The sequence below is a fragment of the Amphiprion ocellaris genome, chromosome 21 (assembly GCF_022539595.1).
Source record: "Amphiprion ocellaris isolate individual 3 ecotype Okinawa chromosome 21, ASM2253959v1, whole genome shotgun sequence".
NCBI lineage: Eukaryota > Metazoa > Chordata > Actinopteri > Pomacentridae > Amphiprion > Amphiprion ocellaris.
This window is the reverse complement of record NC_072786.1, coordinates 22,971,600-22,996,523: the sequence shown is the minus strand read 5'-3', so window position 1 is coordinate 22,996,523 and position 24,924 is coordinate 22,971,600. Positions and strand designations below refer to the sequence as shown.

Here is a 24,924-nt window from a genome sequence, read left to right as displayed (position 1 = left end):
TCAAATCTTTCACAGGTGTATGAGATTCTGAGACGGACGGTGTGTGCACGGACCTGTCAAACCATAGGTGAGGAAAACAAACAGTGAATTGACAAGACACTTGAGGGAGAGTCTGCTGAGCCTTGGCCTTCATCAGTGATTAAAGGACTGACGTCTGATGGGCCCGTTTTAAATTTAATGTGCTTTCACGAGGCAAGAGCATCTGACAGGAGCTGGTGATTATTGCATCATGTTTTTTTCTAGTCTAAAATGGTACACGAGATAATTGATGACCTTTTTCACATCTGTTGGCAAGCAGCAGAAGATGCCGTAACACTCCTCCTCTGCTTCCTGCTCCCATCTCTTCCAAGTGTGATTGGTCTGTCATTGATTAAAAACAGTTCCAATTTAGGAATGAGCACAAGGTTAGTTGCAGAACAAATTCTGATTAAGTGACGTTTAGATCGTGTTGCATTCTAGAAAAAAAAAGCTGTCTCTTCAGTTGTTTGTATTTTTTTGTAGCGGATATCCTCTTATATCAATTATTGGTTCACACCACCAAAGCAGCAAATGGAAGCTTCTGATTGTATTGGGGATTTTTTTTTTCTCAAACAGTGTACAGTTTTGAACATTGAAATTTCAGCAACAGTTCAAATAACTGTTAAGTCACTAACAGCAAACTAGATAAGCCATAAGGCAGTAACCTAAAAATCTCTAAGGGATGGATTAGAAAGTTGAAGTACTGTGCAACATTTGTGACACTGCTAACATGAAGTCACAATTAAATGTCATGTTGAAAGACTGCTAGTACAGGTGAACTAGAAGGTGACATTACATGCTACTGGGACTGCAGTGGGAAAATGAAGTGAAGTGCAGCTGGTTGCCCAAACAGTGAGTGCAGTGATTTACTAATTGGATGACACCAACATCTACTTGACATAGATTTGTTTGGGAGTGGCTGCTTTTAAGCAACAACCTGTTTTTAGTCCGACTGTTCTGAGACAGACAGCTTTGCTCAGTGACATTTCCTTCAACCAAAAACGTCCACCTGGAAATAAAGGTCCAAGCTTACTTCAGGAGCAGTTTTATTTATTTATGTACCATGTCTACACAGAAGGGAAGGCCATCTGGAAAAGTAAATATATGAGACTTGAGGTTAACAATGTTTTCACTGTTTATATATCTGTAAAATTTCATGACATACATAAACAGCTGCCTGTGCATTTATGATGCCCATCAGTCCCATATAGAAATGAGCTGACACCCGTTTCTTTTCCAGTGTTCACCATATGTCTTGTTGGCTCGTCCATCATAGCAGAAGGTCTTAGCCAGCGGGGACTGATGGAGCTGCAGGGGAAGAAGGGAGAGAAAATAGAGTTGCATCTCTTTAACCTCTATTTTGTCGTTCCCTTTTATTCTTAGTGAATAGATTTTGTTTTGTCACAAACACACACACACACACACACACACACACACACACACACACACACACACACACACACACACACACACACACACACACACACACACACACACACACACACACACACACACACACAGAGCACATTCTGACTGTCTGAGTTGATCTGCTCCTCCTCCTCTACAAGTGGGTCATACTTCCTGGGTCAGGCTGTGATTGAAGCTGAGGCCTCTGGGAGTTGTGGTTGTTTCTAGCTGGTTAAGTGAGCATTCATGCATTTGGTTGTGTGTGTGTGTGTAGGTGTGTGTGTGTGTTGTTCGTGATGTTCATTAATAGCACAGCTAATCACTGTGTAGTTCCCTGTCCCCTCTGAGGCCCTGGTAATTAATTGATTAATTACTTTGATGAAAGAGCCCCTTGTGTATGTCAGGTCACCTGATGTGTCAGTATCTGCCCTGACATTCACAAGGCAGGCCATGACTTCACACATGAAATCTGTCAAAAGATGAAACGCGGCACCTAACCAAGTCCCAGTGTGCCTGACACTGAAAAGCAGAATTTAAAAGACAGTACGAGCTGCAGGCTATGACCTCCTGCACTGCCACTGCTGCTGCAGATGCAGGTGGTTTGGAAAAAATAACTGTAAAACATGGAAAGAAAAAGGGGCTTTGTTCCATTTCCTGGCAGAAATGGTAATGGATTTGAAGAAAATTGTGTGGTTTTGGGTGAAGAAGGATGTCCCCTTTAGAAATTAAATCAAATATCACAGCAGAAGTGCAGTGTGCTTAATGTAAGATAAATAACAGAAGGTGCTCTTTTGCAGTGGCTAGCCCATAATTTCATGCCACATCCTGGACTATTTGGTGTAAGCGCAATCCTTAGTTATGTATAAGTACAAACGTGTTTACAGTTATATGTAGATGCCCATAACTCAAACATTACCAACTGTTTAAACTTCTGATTTAAAACTCACTTTTAACCAGAGTGGTTTTGGAGTGAAACAAACTTATGCTATTGAGGTTCCAATACAAATACAAGTTACCATGTCAGGTGTTCTCCCTGGAGGATACATGACAAGAGGCAGGAGAGGAAGCTCCCCATAAACAACAGTCAGATGCTCTCTTGGGATTGTCCTATGTCTCTGTTCTCTCTCTTTTCCAGGCATCAGCACATTGATAGCTAAAGGCGTGTATGATGCTGCCTTCCCCATTCACGATGTAAGTGTGATTTTTGAAAGTCCCATGAGACACCAGTTGGTTTTAACATGCTACACTGTGATTCCATTTCAGTCAGTGGAAACTTTCTTGGACAGCAGGAATCATTGTCAGTCAGTTAGACTTTTGTTGCGTCTTGTCTGTTTGTCAGACGTGGTACATTTTATGAAGCAGATGCTATTAAGTCCTGTGGAATTTGTCTGGACCAAGTGCCACTTTCTCATTTAAAGGAGAAGCTTGTACTGACAATCACAAATGTTGAAGCTACATGCTCATTCAAAGCATAAATAAGCTGCTCTCAACTGCATTAGCATGCTTATAATAAGCTATGCTTTAAATAAAGGAAAGGGGATAAGTCTAATACATTGTAAGTTACATCTTGACATTTTTTCATTTTTTAGATCTCACCTCTACTGAAATAAGCTCCAAGCAGTGTGGTTTTGAAACAAAATCTAAAAGCCACAGAATTTATGACAGGAAACTGATTTATATTTTATTAGCAACAAAATGGACAGTCATCAGTGTGATACTTTAATGCAAAAGAAACACATTTAAATGTCAGTGTTCAATGTTGTGTTTGAAAAGTCTTTTGTCTGACAATGTGACATGTGCTAGACTGACTGGTAAAGATTTGTTTATTTGTTAGGATCAGTTAGTCTTCCTGGGTCCAACATTAGGAACGTACATTAAATATTAAACCTGCAAGAAGCTATAAAATATGACAGCAATCAAAAAAATGTGATTGATGTGTGATTTCTCTGACTTCTTAATGGACTCTATTTTTGATCAGAACTTAAATACAGAACATTTCTCATCCTATAGTTTGTAATTTGTAGACTAGGTATAAGCATCTGGCCAGTACTCTCTTCATATGTTCCATATCCTTGACAAAAACTAGTATATATTAGTTTATCGCAGACTGCAAGATGTGGAGATATTATTCTGTATTGCCTGACTAATTCATCCACATGTTAGTAAATATAAAGAACAGAAATCTAATCTGGGTGTTCTGTTCTGTACAATATGAAGCATTTCGTAGAAGTTTTTAAGCACTACTATATCTTGGTAACCAGACTACTTCATGTGTGATGGAACAAATCACTGAACAACATCAGTCACAACAGAAGTTAGAATGTATTTAGAGCTTTTTTTTGTTTGTTTGTTTGTTTTTTGATGTAGCAATACCTTTTCCCATCTTAGTCAGTGTGGTCAGACCATCACACTAAATGATTTAATTTAACACCAGTTAAGTTTCAGTGATCTGTACCACTGATATCCCATCTAGCACTGGTCTATTTTAACCGTATTTGCACTGTGTTTCCTTATATTGGCGCAGCGTATTAATGGAAGTATATTATTGCAGTTTTTATTTCTACATGTTTCCTGAAGAGTTTAGTGTCCTGTCTGTTGTTGTGTGTGTGCCTTCATACACTCAAGTTTGTCACCCTCTTTTCTCGTTGCTCAGGGTGACTATAAGGTCATCGGACACCTCGAGGAGAGGAACGACAGACAGGTGAACGACAGATTCTGCTTTCATTCATCTCCCTTTCTTTCTCTGTGGCTTATTCTTCCCTTTTTCCTCTCCTCCTCCTCCTCCTCCTCCTCCTCCTCTCCATCTGACTGTGCAATGTACAAATGCAAAAGTTCAGTACCACAAACAACCACTTTTGTGCATGTGCTCTGCTCTGGTACTTTAGAAAATGACCTTTACTGATGTGGTGCAGCCATTAAGACAGAAATGTCTCAGCTAAAAGTGCCATACGAGACATTTGAACTTCCAACAAGTTAAAAGCAAGGGAACCTTCATTTTTCTCAACAGTGGTTTCATCTATGTTATCCTCATCTCCTCTTTTTTTCTAAGACTGTTCCATCCTCCCATCTGTCTAACACTGTCACAGATTGGAGTTTAAGTTCAGTAAACATTTCTCAGACACAAAGCTGCTCTGAGGGTGGAAAAAATATTCATTGACTGACTGAAATTTCGAAGGATAGAGAAAAACAAAAACAGTTTTTTGGAGTGCAGGTTAGCACATTGTAAACAAATCGTAAGAAAGGAATCTGTTCGAAATACAAATAAAAAGTATTGTCAGCAGCTTTGTCTTGATCCTATTGCTCACCTTTAAGACCGTCACGCTCTAATGGTCTGCAGTCTAATCTAACCAGATGAACCAGGCGCCTTGTTGTGATGGATTATATTGTTTTAGTATCAGGAGCACCAGGCTTCATAATACTGTCTTGCTCCTCTCCTACTGTGTTTCACTTGGCTTCAGGATAATGTTACTTGCACTGCAGCTCCATGGCTTCATCCACTGAGGTTTAATTCGACCAATCAGAACGTTTCTGCCTCCAGATCAGCTCTGCCTCTGAGAATCATTTTCAACTTGACAACATACACCCACACTGACTCTGTGTCTGTCTCTCTCTATCTGTCCTGTCTGTTGTCAGGTTCTGCATGAAGAGTGGGCCAAATACTCAGCCTTTTACAAGTACCAGCCCATTGATCTTGTCAGGTAAAAGACCACAGCACCAACATACAGAAATCACTAACTCATTGCTTTAGATCTTAAAGTGTGTTTAACCTAATTTGCAACTCGATAAATGTCATATAAAGACAGGTGACAAATTAAAGGAAAAACCAACATAAAGTGTCTTGGTGAGGTGTTTGGTCACTGTGTGCTGTCAATACGGCTTCAGTTTACCTCAGCGTTCATTCTGTAAGTCTCTGAACATCATTCTTTTCAAAGATATTCTCTCATTTGGGGTTTTGCTGATGGTGGTTTGGAGCACGTACTCAAAAATGTCCCACTGTGAAAGCCAAAGCATGTGATTCAATCATTTTCATACCAAATAAACCGTTTAGAGACCCCTCGTGTCCTATGAATGGGGCCATTGTCATTCTAAAATAGATCACTCCCATTAGGATAGAAATGTCTCAGCATAGGATAAAGATGATCAAACAGAGCAACTTTGTGTTGATTTGCAGTGACTCTTTTCTCTAAGGGGACAAATGGACACAAACCAATGACCCAGACAGCATAATAGAGGTTCAGGATTTCCTCATTGATTTGTTAACAGTCTGTACATCTTACATCTGATTAGCTAGAGACACGCTGCAGCTCTACTGCAGGGTTGTAGTGTGCCTACAGTGCCTCATGGTTAGTGAAACTCACCAATAGTGTGTAATTTTGGAAAAAAAATATGATTACAATCATTAATTGTATAAATCACAGCACAACTTTGGAGGCCTATATCTTAATGCACATAGTTTCAGACTTTATTTCAGTATTCACATGAGCATATTTACAATGGTTATTTGTCCCAGTATTCATACGAATCGTGGAGTGATTCCTTGCCATCCCAGTTACCATGGAAGAGCACCACAATCCACAATCCTTGTTCTGTGCAAAAATTAGATTATTTTTAATCAGAGGTTAATATAAGACTAGTTAGCCAAGTGAAACAGCTGTCTTCCAGAGTTATAATCCCTCTTTGGGAACCCCTGTTTCTTTATTCTCTCTAATATGACCACTAAATTTAAATGGATATGTAAGGAGTAAATAAAACAGAACTTATCCTTTAAATTCAATGTAAAAGAACCACTTCATTTGCACCAAGACTTTGAAGTCTACGGTAAAAGAGAGACTCATAATGCTTTGAACAAATCTTTATTAGCCAGTAGAACTGGTTGCATCAAGGTTAAAATACTATGCATTGACTAAATTACAATATATCCATTGAGTTTGAGTTTAATTACACTGAATGAAGGAGTTTGGTTTTTAATAGGCATTTACATTTGCTCTGTACTTGACATTCCCAGTGGCAATTATAACAAGAGCATGAATGTATTTACTATTTATGAAATATGATGCTTGTAATTAGAATGACTTCTACATAGCATTTGTGTTTAATTTGTTTAATGTCAAGGGAAAGTACCATAAAAGATTTTGTTCATTGAGTAGGTATGTCAGAGGCAAATTTTATGCACAAAATTATGCAGGAAAGTGACTGCTAAAGGCTCAGTGCAGTGAATGAAATCCATAAATAAAATATTAGCAATCTTCTTTCTTTGTTTTAGGATCTAACACGGTGTTAGTAATGATACATCTGTGTTGCGTGCTGCTTAATTCCTCAGTCTGCTGTGTCAGGACATTCACTACACTGCCACTTTCACCTCTTAATGCCTGACCTGTGATCCACAGGAAGTACTTTGGAGAGAAGATTGGCCTGTACTTCGCATGGCTCGGTGTTTATACTCAGCTGCTCATCCCTGCCTCCATAGTGGGAATCATTGTGTTTGGCTACGGGGTGGCGACAGTGGATACCAATATACCCAGGTACACACACACAAAGCCACTGCACAAATCTCAAGTTCTACTGTTGTAGTTGCATTTGAGGAAGAAAGCCTTTGTGAAAAATGGATTTAGAATGGATAAAGAGATGTTCCAAAGAATAGTCACATTACCAGAATGCAGAAAATAAGGATTTCCTCCCACCACAATTTTAATGTATGCACAGATGCCCATACGTGCACACACACATGCACACACACACACACAAAGTAGACAGGGATTGCCCAGCTACCTGCTGTATCTGGCTTTAGTCAGGGTTGTGTGGGAGGTACACAGAAGGTACGGCTGGCAGCGTGTGTGTGAGTGTGTCATGAAGTAAAAGGTTGATATTCAGCCTACGCTGAGTATGAACAGGGTCAAAGTAGAAAAGCTTGTATTGTGGTTATGTGGTAAAAGTTCCATTCATTTCTTATGGTTAAACGTAACAAACCTCTTTTTGCTGGCGTTTAATGCATAGACAGAAATACTGACTCTATGTTCATTTTATACTTGTTGCACGTGACTTACAATTAATGCTGATGTGTTTGATGATAAGCACTTTTTGAGTCATGCCTTATTTGTTTTTCCCTTCAGTCTGGAGATGTGTGACGAGCGCCTCAATTTCACCATGTGTCCTCTGTGTGACGGAGCCTGCGACTTCTGGCATCTCAGCACCGCCTGTGGCACCGCCAGAGCTTCACACCTCTTCGATAACCCTGCAACTGTCTTCTTTGCCATCTTCATGTCTCTGTGGGGTGAGGTTTCGTGTGTGCAGTGTGTCTGTTTGTGTATGTGTGAGACAGAGAGAGAACAGGTGGGCTGAAAGTAAAGTTGTGCATTAATATCTTATGACCTCCTTCACCTCAAGTGTAAGTCATGCTGAAAGCAACAGGCTGAAACGGCACACATTAATGGTTAACATGTAGAAAATCAGAATTGGGGGTAACACATGACATTAGTCATTAAAATAGTGATGTAATGCATTATATTTCCTTAAATCCAGTAATCACATTTACAGTTTCTAATCATTTATAATTACTATTTATGTTTTTCAGGCAGTAAAACCACCTCAGTACCACGTTGAGTCTCTTGAGTCTTTTTCTTCAATTTTCATGAGTGTTGCCTTTGTGGCAATATTGTTTTAAAGAGCAAAAAAACTGATCTTGTGTATGTCGCTTTGCTAGAAGAGGGATCTGCTCTATAATTTAAGCATATGTAAGGTTTAACATTATATTGTTAAATGACAATTACATGACAGTGCATGTTAGGTGATGCTATGAAATAATACAAAGTTAATACAAAGACTACTGACAGAATACTTTCTACAATGAGTAAATATGTGGAGTAAAGCATTACTTTATTAAAAGGCAATGAGTAATACAGTTTTTGAGTAATGACCCCAAACTGAACTGTACACATATAACATAAAATAAAAATGTCTATATATAATATTGTTTTTCTATTGCTTTTTCAAATATTCTGGTGCAAGTTCAGCACGGCATTTTCAGTTTCTTCCATCTTGTTGCAGAAGGAAAACAACAGCTTTTTAATTTCCTAAAACAAAAATTCTTCCAGAAAATCAATTTCCACATTTCTAAAAAAAAAAATTAGGACTTTATTGGTGAAATCAAAAAAAAACAGAAATAAGGAGCTGAGACTAAAAGTGAATTTTGCCTTTAACGGACATCTAAACTCTGGGTGGACATATTAGCTTTTTGGGGGCCTTCTATCCATATAATGAAGATGGAAGCTTCAGAAGATGCTACTGAGAAGCTGCTATTAAAGTTAAGATGTTTTGGAGATAGCAGAAAGTCTTTGACTCTAGTTACTTCAATTCAAGACTAAGAAATCCTTGTGAAGTTAGATAGTAGTAATAGTGACAGTGCAACTACCACAAGACATAATTTAAGACTCTGTTAGTCCATAACAAAAAATCCTTCATGTTAATTAGCAATCAGATCAGCAATTAACACATCAATGCTAAGCAAAGGTTCCATGTATGCATCTTAAAGTCATGCTAATAATCATTAAATTGTTTCTTTGTGTTTGTGTGATTGTGTAGCGGTGCTGTTCCTGGAACACTGGAAGCGTCGTCAGATCAGTTTGAGCTTCAGCTGGGATCTGACAGGCATCGAGGAGGACGAGGTAAATCCTGAACTCTCAAAACACTCAGGGACACTTACTAACGTGCAAACATCTACACATAAAACATGGCAAAAGAACACTTCAGAAAAACTCTCAATTTTCCTTCAAACCATTTGCGTAAGGGTAGGAAAAACTGTCCTTTCGAGTGAAAGCCAGACGTGCTGCACTCTTTGCACTTGGCCACATGAAGACACACCTCCTCCTGTGTAGACACTGAACACTGATGCTCAGCAGATCATGTGCAGTATCTCCTAGTGTGAATGTAATTACCAGACTGGGCTGAAACATACTGATGCAGCATGCACACACTCAGCCAGTGGTGGAAAGTGACAAAGTACATTTACTCATGCTCAGAATCTCACCAAAAAGCTGAAAAAAACATTTTTATATCAGACCTTCATTCCTCTTCAAACATCATGCATGGAGCCCTCAGATTTATCTGCTTTCCCTGTTTATAAAACATTAAATAAAATAGTTCATACCAGCTCCACCTGCAGCAGCTATAACAGTAACATGCTGTCTAAACACTGGTGCTTCATTATTTATAATCTAATGTAATTTAAAATAATTTATAATCAGTCAGAAGGGCCAAACCAGTGCTTTTACTTTGATACTTAAACTACATTTTGCTGTTAGTACTTACATAATTTTACTTAATTATGAGCTTTAATGCTCGACTTTTACTTGTATTTTTTATTTTATTTTATTTTATTATCCCTTATTAATCCCACAAGGAGAAATTCTGATTGTAATGGATTATTTTTACGTTGCTGTATTGGTACAAGGATCTAAATTCTCCTTCCACCTCTCCACTCGATGCTCATACACACATGCCTGCAAAAGACATGCAGATACACACATTACTCACACATACACATGCAACATACACTTATACACAAGTATCTACATACTTTCAACAAATTTAACTCTTTCTTTTTCTCATGTTTTCTCAGGAACACCCCAGGCCAAGATACGAGACCATACTTCTTCAAAAAAGACAGAGGAAGCAAAAAAACAAGAAAAAGAAGAAAAAGAATGAGGTACGAAAGATGTGGAAACTCTGTTGCTTAACTGCTCAGGCCCAAAATTTCCTTGGAGCCTGTTTTTGTGTCTCAGCGCTGCTTGTGGGCATGGTATCATCCCAGTAAAAACTGGTTAGATGGTGATGCTGTGTCCTTGGCAACAAATGGACCCAGTCAGACACCTAAACCTGCAACATGATTATGAGTTGGACGGCCAGGTGGAGACGTTTCCACATCCATAATGGTTCAGTCAAACCTTCTCCTAGACTCCATGTACAGATATTAGTATTTTTCTACACCTTTTTTAAACAAAATAGAAATAAAATTTGCTCTGCCATGACGTTTCTTATCTGTGTCACGTGCTGACCTTATTTGTAGGGGCCTCTGGACTTCCACATTGTGTGACGATTACCCCTCTGCTCTTCCAGTATAAGCTACCTGTGTGTTGTTCGTGTGTGCAGTGGTCAGTTAGCTAAATAGATTAGTATGCAGTGTAACTAATGTTAGGGTCAAGGATGTGATTGCTGCTTGGACCATTCATTTGTCTTTCGCTCGTCATTGCTTGAATGCCCAGGAATCAGCCCTGCTGATACTCAGGTAACTTCAACAGACATCAGCACAGCTTGTATTTTGGAAACATTTTTGAACCATAATGGGATGTCTTGATTTGACTTTTAAACAATAGTCATTCAATATTTCAGCGACTACTGAGATATAAGCAAGGAGCAGGAATTCTGTGCTCTTAGCTGTACCTGGCTGTGAACAGTATTAATGGAAAGGTATTATATAGTACTAACTACTAATTTACTTTCTTATGTTAACCGCTACTGTATGTATTATTCTGTGAGAACCCCTGTAAGGAGTTACTCCTGAAACTTTCCCAGCTGACTCAGGCTTCGCAGTTAGAATCAAATGACTCCTGATAATCTGGACTGGTTGATTTCCAATGTGTGCGGCAAACATTAATGTGATAACCAAACGACTGGGAATGATCTAGATTCTCTGTGCAAATTGGGTCAATCATATTGAGTCCTGCTGGCCCACATACACTTTCAGCAGTAACAGATGGCCTCCTGCCACTGTCACAGTGAGGCAGGAACTAATTCACATTTTACAGAACGACGGCTACACCATCCCAGAACATGATCTGGGATAAAAGTAGGAAAGCCGGGACAAACTGTTAGCCAAGTGGTCAGGGCACGTGCCACATGGGTGCAAATGCCTTAAGCAACAAGTCCTCTGTTTCATTCCCAGCTGGCCGAACCTTTCCTGCGCATCATTCCCTTGTTCTCTTTCCCTACAATTCCAGTCAATCTCTCCTGTTGCTGTCAAGAAAGGCAGAAAATGTCCAAAAAAAGAATTAAAAGAGCTGAAGAATCTTACAGGTGTGAGTTGTAGGGAGAAATATGCCATATGCTGACTGAAAAAGAAAACACACCACTTAGACATTTATGTAGCTGATTATTGACATTATTCACTTGTATGCTATGTTGCAATCATAAAGCATATAGCTTGCAGGTTAACAGTATGTCCTGTACATCAGACATTTTCTAACACTAAGATATATGACAAGACAGGTATTAAAAAAAATAAATGATTACACAAAATGGGTGAACTTTGTCAGTGAATTAAACCAATCATCAAGGTCAGAATTCAACACATGGACAAGGACTTTTACATGCAACACAGTGATTGATACATCGGTTAGTTTAATGCTCAGTTTATAGTCTCTATACAGTACATTTGTATAGTGTAAAGACCTGAAAATATGCGTGCGTGTGTGTGTGTGTGTGTGTGTGTGTGTCTGTGTGTGTGTGTGTGTATCAGTCATAGGATTAAAACCACTGACAGGTAAAGTGAAAACCTCTTATTATCTCCTTGCAATACAATGTTCTGTTGGGAAACTTTGGGTTCTGGTGTTCTGGTATATGTGGATGCTGACATGTACCACCCACCTAAACATTGTGACAGACCAAACACACATAGCAACAGTACTTCCCACTGGCATCGGCCTCCATCACACCGCAAAACTGCTGAGAAAACACCTCCAGGAACAAAACAAAGAGCCCAAGAAATTGACTTGGCTTCAAAAGTCCCTATTTCCCAGTCTGACAGAGCATCAATGGTAAAGTGCCAGAACAAGCCTGACCCACAGAGGCCCCATTCAAAGAACTGTCTGCCAGTGTGCTGATGCCAAACATCACAGGACACCTCCAGAGGTCCATGTCCAGTCCTCAACAGGCAGCACACGTGGGACCTTCACAACATTAGGAAGATGGTTTTAATGTTGGGACTGATCGGTGTGTTGTGAAGATGAGTGTGTGCATGCGTGTGTGTGTGTGTGTGTGTGTGTGTGTGTGTGTGTGTGTGTGTGTGTGTGTGTGTGTGATTGTGTAACCTGTCCCTCTGTCTTGCAGCCAGAGAAGCAGGAGGACGGGACAGTGACAGGGAAGGACAGATGGAGACAAAAACTACTGTCTGCCATGGCTGCAGGAATACCGGTAACCCATCCTCTCTCCTCTCCTCTCCTCTCCTCTCCTCTCCTCTCCTCTCCTCTCCTCTCCTCTCCTCTCCTCTTCCTTTTCCTCCTACTTCTTACCTCCCTTTCCTTCTCCTCTCCCCTCGTTTCTTTTCCTCTCCTGCAGGCTGCTGTCTATCTGTTCTTCTCTTCCTGTCCCATCCTCTGGCTGCTACAGTCTCCACTCCTCAGGTATTTGTTTGCGCAACCTTCTGTGCAATTTCTTGTATGTCAATCCAGATATCAGGACATCTTTTCCAGTCACTCTGACGGATTAGAAAGACATAATTTTTCCAAAAAAATGTGTCACATATAACTGCTTGAATTTCCAGTCCTGTATGAGTTTGTGTGAATTTCTCTTTCATTCAAATCGCTCTTCCTGCAGTGAATCTTGCTGTGATGTCACCTGTTTGTACAGTGTATTCTATGATAGACACATTTTTGAGATGGAACTTTTCTTATTTATGTAAGATTTTAGGCAAGGAAAAGTTGTCTATATAGATAGTGACTGAGCTGGTTTGGTGTAGACAAATATCTATCATTTGCAGCATGTACCTTTAGCAAAAGATGAGATAAATTTGCAGTTGGTATCAACAGAGACAAATGTGTGCCTGGAAGTCGGTCAGTAAATCTAGAACATTCTTCCATGAGAAGTCAAGTCAGTTTTAGCTGTTGAGCTGCAATGTTGTTGAAACTATTAAAACCTCATTATCTGGCTGCACAGTGGCATTGAGTGACACTGTAATTTATTTTGACTTAATCCCACATACTGTACACCACCCAAGTGGTGTAAATACTCCTAAACAACCAAAGGCGTATTAGTCCAGAGCTGAAAATAGTCCTCAGTAAAAGCACTTTACTCCTGTTAGCTCAGCTATTTAAACTAATCAATGTTAGAAAATCAATCTGGTCTTTTTTAAACACAAGTATTTGCGGTGCAATATCACAGAACAAGCAGTGCTGATAAAATGATTTGTTGTTGGGTCTGAAGGATAAATTTAAACTAATCCCTGTGGCTATAAACAGGCCACAACACACACTGAAAGCCAACAACATGGGTGGAAAATGGCCTGATCTGAACCCTATTAATCTCCACTTGATTTCCTAATTTGCTACACTCATCCGCAGCTGCTTTCCACATGGTTGGGCAGGTCCGCTCCTAATATTTTATTGCCAGCATGGCAGCACTGACTTCATTTAGTTTAACTAAACGAAGGTAAGGTACTGCAAGGTAGAGGGTTGTCAATCATTGTTCATCACTGTCTCAGCCATAGCTACACTATCAGCAGCCACTCAGGGCTCATCTTAAAAAAGGCCTGTCTTTTTGACCCTTGGCAGTCGCTGACAAATAACAACCTTTGACAGAGACGATGACCCCCTCTAGTTGTTTACCTTGTTACCACTTCCATGGTGTTTTTTATTTGTTAGAAGACACACGGATCAGGTATAACATTATGACCACCTGCCTAATATTGTGTTGGTCTCCTTTATGCTGCTAAAACTCCTCTGACCCAATGGGACATGGACCGGGATGGTGGCAGTGAATTCTGTGGGTCCTGTGGGTTGCAGGGTGGGACCTACCTAGATCAGGCTTATCCTGGTACATCCCATGGGTGCTCAATAAGCTTTGGATCTGGGGAGTGTGGAACCCGGGTGAACACTGTTGCTCTGTCATGTTCCCCAGGCCACTCCTGAGCAGTTTTTGAGGTGTGTCAGGGTGCATATATATATATATATATATATATATATATATATATATATGAATCTATACATACATATATACAGATAGAAATTAGCATTAACCTCAATCATTTATTTCAACAGCCAAAATTAGCAAATATTGGACTTTGGTCTTTTCATGGGATTTGTTCAAAGTAAATAAATATAGATTACCACCAGTCCCATCTTTAAATATTATAAACTTGTATCACAAATTATAATAATCTGCTTCAGTTACTTAATTTTTCTGTGTTACCTTTCTCACTGTGGACATTTTAATTCATCAGCCACAGTTGTTACTAATAATATTGTTAATGGCTGACTCATTGGTAAGGCCCACGGAGTCATCATTAATTAATGTCATGAGTTACACTGGTATCTTTTACGCTATGACAAGCCAATAAATGCACAGTGAATAAGCTAGTGAATGGCCACTTGAATATAACTGTAATATTATTTTTCCATCTGCTGCTTTGGCAGCATTGTTAGTCGTAACAACTTACAGTCCAAAAAATAAAGAGTGTGAAACTACAAAGAGAATAAGACAATGAGAGAGAGAGAGACGTAGCTCAAACACACAGAGAGAGACTTGGAGAAGTAAAGGGATGGAGAGAAGCAGGGGGAGGGCGGCTGAGTGGGAGTGATGCATGCTGGGCAGGAAGCCAGGGGTAAGATTAGTGACTGTCACTATGGCGACACAGAACTCTCCCTCTCACACACACTTGAACCATTTAATTTGTTACCTGAGACAGTGGAATGTTCTGTATAATCCAGAGATTATATTTAAAAGTATGACTGAAGTGGTTATTTGTGCTTGTTGACTGAATGCTGCATGTTACACCTGCTACCACAGGATGAACTACAGTCAATCCACCAAATGCTGCTAATGTGCAATAAATCAAGTAGAAGAACATAAATTCTTTGTGTATAAACCAAATGCTGCATCGTTTATTTGGTAAACTGACAGACTGAAGCAGTGTTTTGATATGATGGACATGCAGTTTTTTCCCAGGTTTATTCATTAACTGAGGTCATGTCGGACACATCACTGTCAAAACTTTTCAAATCATTTTTTGAACTAGGACAGTCACACATACTAAAAAAAGATTGGGATTGTTAGCCAGGAATAGATTACCTGGACACATTCAGTTGTATTGTGGGATTTTGTGAGGGCAACCTATTTTCCGTAAACACCGATCAGCCACAACATTGTGACCACTGACTGGTGAAGTGAATAACATCCATCATCTTCTCATAATGCAACGTTCTGCTGGGAAACCTTGAGTCCTGACATTCATGTGGATGTTTGACATGTTCCACCCACCTAAACATTGTAGGTCAAGAAACCCCCCAACTCCCCACCCCAAATGGCAACAGCAGTCCTCGATACCAGTTTCCATCCTCAGCAGGACAATGCACCCCGACACATCACAAAAACTGCTCAGGAGTGGTCCAGGGAACACGACAGAGCTTAGCTGTTCACCTGGGTTCCATTCTCAGTATGTCCAAATCTTATTGAGCATCTGTGGTATGGTCCAGGACAAGTCTGATCTAGGTAGGTCCTACCCTGCAACCCACACAGAATCCACTGCCACCATCCAGGTGTCACAGGACATCCCAGAGGTCCTGAGTTCATGCCCCACTGGATCAGAGGAGTTTTCCCAGCATAAAGGGACCAACACAATATTAGGCAGGTGGTCATGATGTTATACCTGATCGGTGTATTTTAACCTCAAAGTTCAGTCATTTGGCTACAGTGACGAAAGGTAAATACAGTGGACCCTGTAGTAAAGAATGATTTTGGACACAGTTTTTGTGTGACTGCATGTATATGACCAATCCTGACTGTGTGTGTCTCTGTGTAAAATTACTGCTAGAAGTCATATTCTCAGCACATGCATTGCAAGAATGTGAATGTGGTGGAGGAGTTTCCTCACCTCGGTCTGCTTTAAATAGTAGAAATAGTATCTGTCAGTGACAGTTGCATCTTTGCCATTGATTGCTGCTGAACAACTAGTACATCCTCTGAAGGTAAAAGTAGGTTTGAATGTTGCAGGTACTGTAGTTTGTCTGTTTTCTTCTCGTTATTTACCTCAATCATGTATTTCAACAGCTGAAATATGTCATGTAAAACTGCAACAATTAATTGATTCCTCAGTTAGTTGACTGATATAAACCTAGTTAGGATAATAAGAGGAATGGTGGTAAAGACATGCAGTGGGTGACAAAGAGAAATAAAAGCTGTGACTGAGTCTCGGTCACCAGATCTAGGCTTTGTTGGGCTTTCCTCAGTGGATGTTATGAGCCAAATATATCACCTGACCCATTTACTAGCCTCCTCTCTGATGGCTGTCCCCACCAACCAACCATCACACACACACACACACACACACACACACACACACACACACACACACACACACACACACACACACACACACCCAGATTTCTACTCTGAAGGTCTTTTCGTCTTTCAGTATGTCAATCTCTGAGGTTTGTCAACATGTGTTTGTGTGTGTCTATACAACAGAGAAAGCATTGCTAGAAGTGTTTTAGTGTTTTGTGTCAAAAAGGCAGCTCATAAAGACATGTCTAATATGCAGATTAAAGAGATAACTTGCTGGAGGTACTGTAGTGGTCCATTCTAAAGAAAGCATTTGTCAGGCAGTCATTAGCATTTATTGAACAATCCTGCTGAGAGGCCAGACCTTGTATGAACAGCACACTGCTGACTGGGAGCTACAATTGCAGATCATCTGCATATGAATATGACTAGAGACGACACAAATGACTGCAAATAACAGACTCTTTTTGCACATTTCTGTGTAATTAGACATTTCAAATTAGGGACATTACAGTTTAAGCAGAAAGAAACAACACGTCTGTAATATGTTCAGATATGTTATATAAGGATCAAACACCCAGCTGTACAGCTGTATGGTAGTTTGTGTTAGTGACTTTGTATCAGCTAGGAATCTAAGAATCTGGGGAGTTTACAGAGTTGTAAATATATAACTAAGAAGGAAGCTGTTATTATTTAATTGGTTATAAAGAAGGCACACAGCTCCCCACACACAGAGACACAAGCCAGTGTTCAGCTGATTGGATTTCCAACAAAGATATTTTCAACAAGCTTCAACACCTTGCAGAAGCCAACTGAGAAGTTAATTAAATGTGTGATTTTTTTCTATGTCTGTTTCAGCAGCACAGTTTGATTTGAATTTTTTCTTGTATTGTAGCATTGTAACTGCTGGTTACAATGTAGATATAAAACAAAAATGAATACTTTGCTAAATTTATTTAAGCACTCAGTTCTAATGTAGAGCCCCATGGCCTGCTGATCCCAGCAGGAAAACAGATAAACAGACACACAAGATTGTCCATCTCTCACTGTTATAAACAGCTTCTACATGACTGTGAAATTCATGGATCTAATGAAGTTATTTCTTGTCTGCAGAGATGCTAAATACTTGCCAAGCAGAGATGTAACAAGAAATACAGTTAGAGCAAAGAAGATGTAAATTCATGTGAAACATGTGCGATAATGTGAACTGATTATACCAGGGTTATGAAGGTTACATGGAAGTGCTTTCTTATGTAGCTATGGATTACCATATAATATTTCCAGATTTACTGCAGTGTTAATGCAGCTTTATTAGAAGTTTGAGTGAAGTTTAGGTTTTTTTTTCTTGTCAGACTCATTGTTGTGATAAAAATTGATTTTACTGGAACATTCCCAAAGCTAGTAGGTGATGGAGAGTCCATCAGTCAGGTGGACTCTCATCAAAATCTGGTGGACTACAGCAGAAATATATATGCATATACCCCAATGAGGAGTTGTAGTTCCACCACATGCTTCCATCAAAGAAGAACAAAGAAGCAGTAGATCAAAATTCTCATAAAATAAATGACAGACAACACTAATGATATCGCTTTCCCATATAATCAATATATCCATGGATACACTCTCATTGTCTGTGGTGTACAAAATTCCACAAACTACACAATTTGCTATTTACAACTTAAATAATGTGCAGCATTTTGTACTGATTTGAGGTTGTGCGTTACAGAAGAAGCTTGTACTGAAGAGTTGCACCATTTTAATCTGTTCACTAGATGGCACTGTTGCACTGCCAGTCAGTATGCTACATCTTGTACAGTCTCTCTGTCACTCAGTGTACTGTGAGGTCTCTATGTGAAATTCCTGTGTGCTTCTGCCTGAGCCTGTCCATGTAAGTGTATGTGTGTATATGCCAGTAGTCACTCATGCTGGAGTGAAAGGGGTCACATACCTGAGGATGGAGATGCTGCGTTTGTCTTTGCACAAATCAAACCAGATTTAATGCTGGACAGGCCAGTCCACCAGCTTTTCTTTATGATGTAAGTAGGTCAGATTTCCCCACACAAGGATCATGTCATATACACTAAAGTGAGTGATTACAAGAAAAAGTCAGCATGTGAGCGAACCGATACACGAAATTTCTGCAAAGTAGTTTTCCTCTCCGTCATTTTTACCTTCTTTTTATAAGACATTTGTGGTGTCCTGATATGTCTGTTTTTTCAGTCCAAACCCCCTTTTTTAAAAAAAATTCCTACAAGACATAAGAAAAAAGTCTTGGTTGGCGGTGTCGCCTCACAGCAGAGAGGTTGTGAGTTTAATCCTGTGGGCTGGCTGGAGCCTTCCTGTGCCTGTATCATCTTCCTCCTACAGTCTAAAGACATGCTTGGTAGTTTAATTTTGTTGACTCTAGATTGGCTGTAGCTGTAAATATGGGTGTGCATGGTTGTCTGTCTCCTTGTGTTAGCTCTGTGATGGACTGGAGATAACAGCCTCTGGTGACCCTCTACAGGGCAAAGTGGGTACAGCTGATAGAGGATGTTCCGTACACTACCGTTCAAAAGTTTTGGGGTCGTCCAGACAATTTCATTTTTTCCATGAAAACTCACATTTTTATCCATGTGCTAACATAATTGCACAAGGGTTTTCTAATCATCAATGAGCCTTTCAACACCATTAGCTAACACAATGTAGCATTAGAACACAGGAGTGATGGTTGCTGGAAATGTTCCTCTGTACCTCTATGGAAATATTCCATTAAAAATCAGCTGTTTCCAGCTAGAATAGTCATTTACCACATTAACAATTTCTAGACTGGATTTATGATTCATTTCATGTTATCTTCATTGAAAAAAATGCTTTTCTTTCAAAAATGAGGACATTTCTAAGTGACCTGAAACTTTTGAACTGTAGTGTATATCAAATCAGTGCTACAAAGTGTTTCATAAAATACAGAAAACAGTACACATGTAACAATAAGATATATATAAAGTGGATGAAATTACACTTATAGTAGAGTATTCAAATGGAATGTCAAGAACAGGATACCTATGCATCTTAAAAGCCAGGAACAAAAGGAGACATAAACATTTGGAGAAAATTTATTTTAAAGCTTTTCAATACAAAAAAAGTCTTCAAAGTGATTTAAAAGAAGATACTGATGTAGTAAGCTGGATTTCCTCCACAAACCATTGTGTCCTTTAGGATGGATGAAGATAACTCTCTACTGGCTGTGCCTTGATATTTGGGTTGTAGACATGAAGGTCAATTCAGCCTTCTTTTGGCAAAAAGACAACTAGTTGTTTCCAACCAATATATGAAAGTGCTCTTTATATGTACTGGCCAACAAACTTGTAAACCATGGAGTATAAAGCCGTCAAAACACATAAGCTAGTCTAGCAGTTGGGTGTTTGTACGCATGTGGCAGAAATGCTTTCTGCAATACCAGCATTAAATCCATTACTACTGGTTTTTACAAATGATGACAGTACTAATCCATGTCTTCTTATGCAGTGGTTGACGACAGCAATATTTTCTTATTTCAGTAATAAAGCAATGCTTTCTAAAAGGTTCCCATGTTAGTGCCTGGGAAAATGCATTTGCCACATTAGCAGGAGGTCATCTGGATGTTTGAGACTCTGTAGAATGAAAACATTTGTTCCAAACCAGTCTCCGGGTTCAGATTGTAGACGGTAAAATGAGCTTTTGTCCTCCTTTATATCTCTCTGCTGAAATGTAGTAATGTTTTCTGTGGAGGTGGTGAAGTTCAGACGCTGCTGCTGCTTCAATTCTCCATTCAGCTTTTAGAAACCCCGTGAAAGGAGGAAGGGGAAGTGTGACGATACATTTCACATCAGATCACTGAGATTTATTTTTTCATCAACCCAACCTAGTGAAGCAGCTCTTCTCTTTCTTTCCTCTCTTTTGAGATGTCTCTGTAGGAGGTTCTGTGTTCTGCACTGCAGCTTCCCCAACAAAGTTAAAGATGCATGGACCATTGTGTGAGTAACTGGCAACTTTCCCTCTTTTTTCCCCCCATCGTCCCTATCCTTTCTGTCAGTCTGCCATAGAGAAGCTGACCTGGAAAGACCGTCTTCCTGGATACTTCATTAATGTTTCCTCTATCCTCTTTATGGTAAGTACATATGGTAAAATCAGGTTAGCATATAGGAACATTCATCTTCTTAGTATTTAACATTGAAAGCACTTAAATGGAATATATTTATGATACAGTTAATGTATAGAAGTGAGTATATGACTGACCTACATCCATGTCTTCTTGAAAAATTGATTTGAACCACTGCAAAGTCACCAACTGACAAATATGACTGAGCAATGATGATTTATTTCCTCTCATTTTTTTTCTTTACTCCTAGTTTGGGCTGACGTTTTCCGCGGTTTTCGGTGTCATCATCTACCGGATCACAGTGTCAGCACTGATGGCGATGAGCCCCGACCCAGAGACCAAGTCCAACGTTCGGGTGACGGTAACAGCTACTGCGGTCATCATCAACCTCGTGGTTATCCTGATCCTAGATGAAATCTACGGTGCTGTGGCGCTGTGGCTGACTGAGCTAGGTACAGACATACAATCATTTTAGTCATGTAAATAACTGTGGCTTAAAGATCCCAGTACAATGTGACTTGAAAATGTGGACGAAACAAACAAGACAGGATGTGTCAGTGGGCAATATGTGAGCAGGGACACGTACTTGTTATTATTATACTACATTTCTTGTCTGCTGGGGTCCACTTGGAAAACTCACTGACGTAGGTTTGCATACACACTACTACGCACTGTGCACTTTGGACACAAATTTATATAGATCTATACTTACTTGCATGTGAGGAAAATCTAGCACAGTCCTTAAAGGTGCTGTCAGACTGTTATCTTCATCTATTTGGCCCAGGTTCGCTGTTCGTTCCTGCCCTCAACTTGTATGCCTAGCTAACCATGTCCTGGCTGTCTATTAATACTAACCTGACAAATATGTGAGTGGTATAAATCTGTAAATCTAATAAGGAAAATACGCTGTAATGGTCCTTTCAATGTAACCGTTGACTCAAAACTGCCATAAATGAATGTTAGAAGTTCATCTAAGTTACACATTCCTGATGGGAACTCAGGTACTTGTGTTTTCAATGTGACAAATTTAAATAATGTGAAATGAAAATATTGCCAGAAGCATCTCGATAAAACATATCCATATTTTTTGCATCTTTATTTGTGGGCATTTGTGTGTAAAAGACAGAAAGTGTCTTTCTGCTTCTTGGTGGACAGTTTGATAAAACTTTGATGTGTTCATGCTCCAGTCGTCCCATCAGTCATCCCAGGAGGTTTCACCCACATTTACATTCATATTCACAACCTCTGAAACAGGCGGAAAAATTTGGAAGAGGATGTGTGAACAAGAAAGGAGTGTGTGTGTGTGTGTGTGTGTGTGTGTGTGTGTGTGTGTGTGTGTGAGAGAGAGAGAGAGAGAGAGAGAGAGAGAGTGAGAGTGAGGATATGCAGGATGAAAAGTGCCAGTATTTAACCTACTTCCACCACAGCTGGTGTTATAACTATTTAAGATTCAGACTGACAGAATTGGCATTTTTCTCAGAGCCCTACTATAGAAAACATACATGGAAAACTTTGACCTTTAACCTCATATGCTATACATACATTCCACTTCATGTTCATATGTTTACACATCCTATATTTCATGTTACTGTCATTTAACTTGCTCTGCTCTTGAGGCCCTTGCAGCCCTCTGACCTCATTAAACAATCAATGTCAGCTCTTTCTTACACTTTCATGTCAACTATTTTTCAGAGATTCCCAAGACAGAAACCAACTTTGAAGAGCGTCTTATTCTGAAAGCCTTCTTACTTAAGTTTATGAATGCATACGCTCCCATCTTTTATGTGGCTTTCTTCAAGGGACGGTAAGACTTGCATCCATGTGTGTACTGTACTGTAGAAACCCAGTTTATATGAGATTATCTTCATCTTCATGTCACTACTGTGTCTTTTTTCTTGTGTTTGTATGTTTTGCAGGTTTGCTGGTCGACCTGGAAATTATGTGTACGTCTTCAATGATTACCGAATGGAGGAGGTTTGTAATTCAACTTTGAATCTCTGTTTATCATAATTTACTTGAACAAATAAAACACACCGTGAGAATGAATATGTGTTCAGATCAAGTGTGTGTGTGTGTGTGTGTGTGTGTGTGTGTGTGTGTGTGTGTTCCTCAGTGCGCTCCAGGAGGCTGCCTCATTGAGTTGTGCATTCAGCTCAGCATCATCATGTTGGGGAAGCAGCTAATCCAAAACAACATCTTTGAGATCGGCATCCCGTAAGTCCACTAATTTCCTCTTGTTTTGTAATCACAGTTTGGAATTTCAGGAGTCTAGAGGAGCAAGTAAGAAAGCAGTTAGACAATAACATGTTTTGACACAAATACCTACATACACACATGCTTCCTCAAAAGCTCTTACAAGATTCCCTCTTCCCGTTCTTCCTCAAGCAACATTCCTTCCATGTCTGTACAGTGGTACTCCGTCTTGTGTAGTAGCTCAGCTTTTACATGCAAATCCCAAAGGCTATAGTTCAGCTCTGTTTATAACAACTGTCACACAACAGAGGTGCCTTGTGGCTTCAGGCTGCACTGTTACTGTTGCTGTAAGCACAGCTTGACCTCTGACCTGTTAAATGAGTCCCATCAAATGCTCTGTTGTCCATAGTACATCCTGAGGGATTAGCGAGCTGCAGCGCATGCAAAAACACCATCTACGCATCTGCTTCACTTTCATCCACTTAAAAGCTTTCACACCTGCAAGGTGATCAGTAAAATCAGTCTTTTACTGTGAGTCAGTGTGAAGTTTTATGGGGTGACTTGGAAGCTGCAGAGTGATGGCACTACATCAGAGGTTTTCACTAGTTTTAAAAAGATGTAAGTCACTCTCAAAGCTCTGAGAATCTACACAGACATATTCCTTTGCACTTTGGGATGAACGCCCTACAACTAGTGCGGGAGTATGAGAAGACAGCATGAAAACTTGCAGATTCCGGGAACCACCTCTGTTTCAACGTCAGATGCAGACAACACAGACTCGTCCCTAACAGTGAGGCCTGGGCTCCACTGACAAAGACCACAGACGAGGTGTAAAAGATTTCAGGGGATGCAGAAGACTTTCTGTGTGACGTGTGATATATCCACCTAGAATCAGGTCTACTTTTTCAAACCTTTGTCAAGTAACACATTGCGTAGTTAATGGAAAGGTGTAAATAGGTAGTAAATGAAAGGTTTACGTTAACAGTGTCCAGAAGTGCCCTAGACTTCTCTGGGCTTGGAAGCAACAGCAATGAATCATCACATAGTTGAAACATGGTCACGAATTAATATTTGTGGTCTGTTCTAGAGGAAAAGGACCATCCAGACTGTTGGCAGGCATGAGACCATGACTGGCCCTGATTTGGGGTTGTATACGTGCCCTTGGCAAGGGTTGCTTACACTTTGCACAATGCTGAAAAAAAAACTTTAGATTTTGGAGCAACATAATCTGTCTTTAAGACAACAATCTTTTCCATGGGTGCCCATGTGTGTTTCCACAAGACACTGTAAAACTACATGCTGCACACATTACAAAGGTATAGCTGTGTAAGGAGGGGTTTGAGCTATGAACTGTTCTGTCTGCTGTCCCAGCTTGTCCCTGATAGAGAGCATGAGGAGCATTTTAAAATGGCAAAAAAATTACACTGGAAAGACTTGATTACTTCTGTCCTAAACATTAAGTGTTGTGAAAAGGAAATCCAACTTTACAAAGTGATGAATACTGTATTTTCATGATTATCAAGTAATGTGCTGTGGTGCTGTTTTAATATAATACAGGTCAAAGGTAGTTTACAGAACATAATATAACATAATGGTTTCCGTTTTAACTTTAATTTAACATACTGTCTCATCTTTATTTGATTTCAAGTTGTAGGACGCCTTGCATTATAAGTTATATCGCCAGTCAGTCCCCACTGTAAATCAATGCAACTGCTACAAAAGGAGAGAAAAGGAAGAAAGAGACAAAGTAGACAGGAACATACAGTACATTAAAATATTTATGCCTTCTTGGATGTACCACACACACTTTAACACTCTTGTGTCTTTGTGATTACTTCATAAATAATGTCATCAAGCATTTAGCTGCTTTTATTATAGGTTTTTACAAGGAGTACACACAGTAACTGGCACAACCACAATAT

At 39.6% G+C, this 24,924-nt stretch overlaps 1 protein-coding gene across 3 annotated transcripts in view; it reads left to right on the top strand.

Annotated features, from left to right (window-relative positions):
* The window catches only part of ano2b (anoctamin 2b), a 107,078-nt gene that overhangs the window by 25,190 nt on the left and 56,964 nt on the right, over positions 1-24,924 (top strand). For 2 of the 3 annotated variants that reach the window (XM_055006565.1, XM_055006564.1), the window contains 14 exons: positions 16-67; positions 2,561-2,616; positions 4,079-4,126; positions 5,059-5,123; positions 6,813-6,947; positions 7,536-7,696; positions 9,004-9,086; positions 10,040-10,126; positions 12,526-12,609; positions 20,744-20,818; positions 21,060-21,261; positions 22,502-22,613; positions 22,726-22,783; positions 22,923-23,023. In XM_055006565.1, the coding sequence (XP_054862540.1) occupies positions 16-67; positions 2,561-2,616; positions 4,079-4,126; positions 5,059-5,123; positions 6,813-6,947; positions 7,536-7,696; positions 9,004-9,086; positions 10,040-10,126; positions 12,526-12,609; positions 20,744-20,818; positions 21,060-21,261; positions 22,502-22,613; positions 22,726-22,783; positions 22,923-23,023 (1,319 nt within the window). The remainder of the gene's footprint in view (positions 1-15; positions 68-2,560; positions 2,617-4,078; positions 4,127-5,058; positions 5,124-6,812; positions 6,948-7,535; positions 7,697-9,003; positions 9,087-10,039; positions 10,127-12,525; positions 12,610-20,743; positions 20,819-21,059; positions 21,262-22,501; positions 22,614-22,725; positions 22,784-22,922; positions 23,024-24,924) is intronic. The other variant, XM_055006566.1, reaches the window with a different exon arrangement.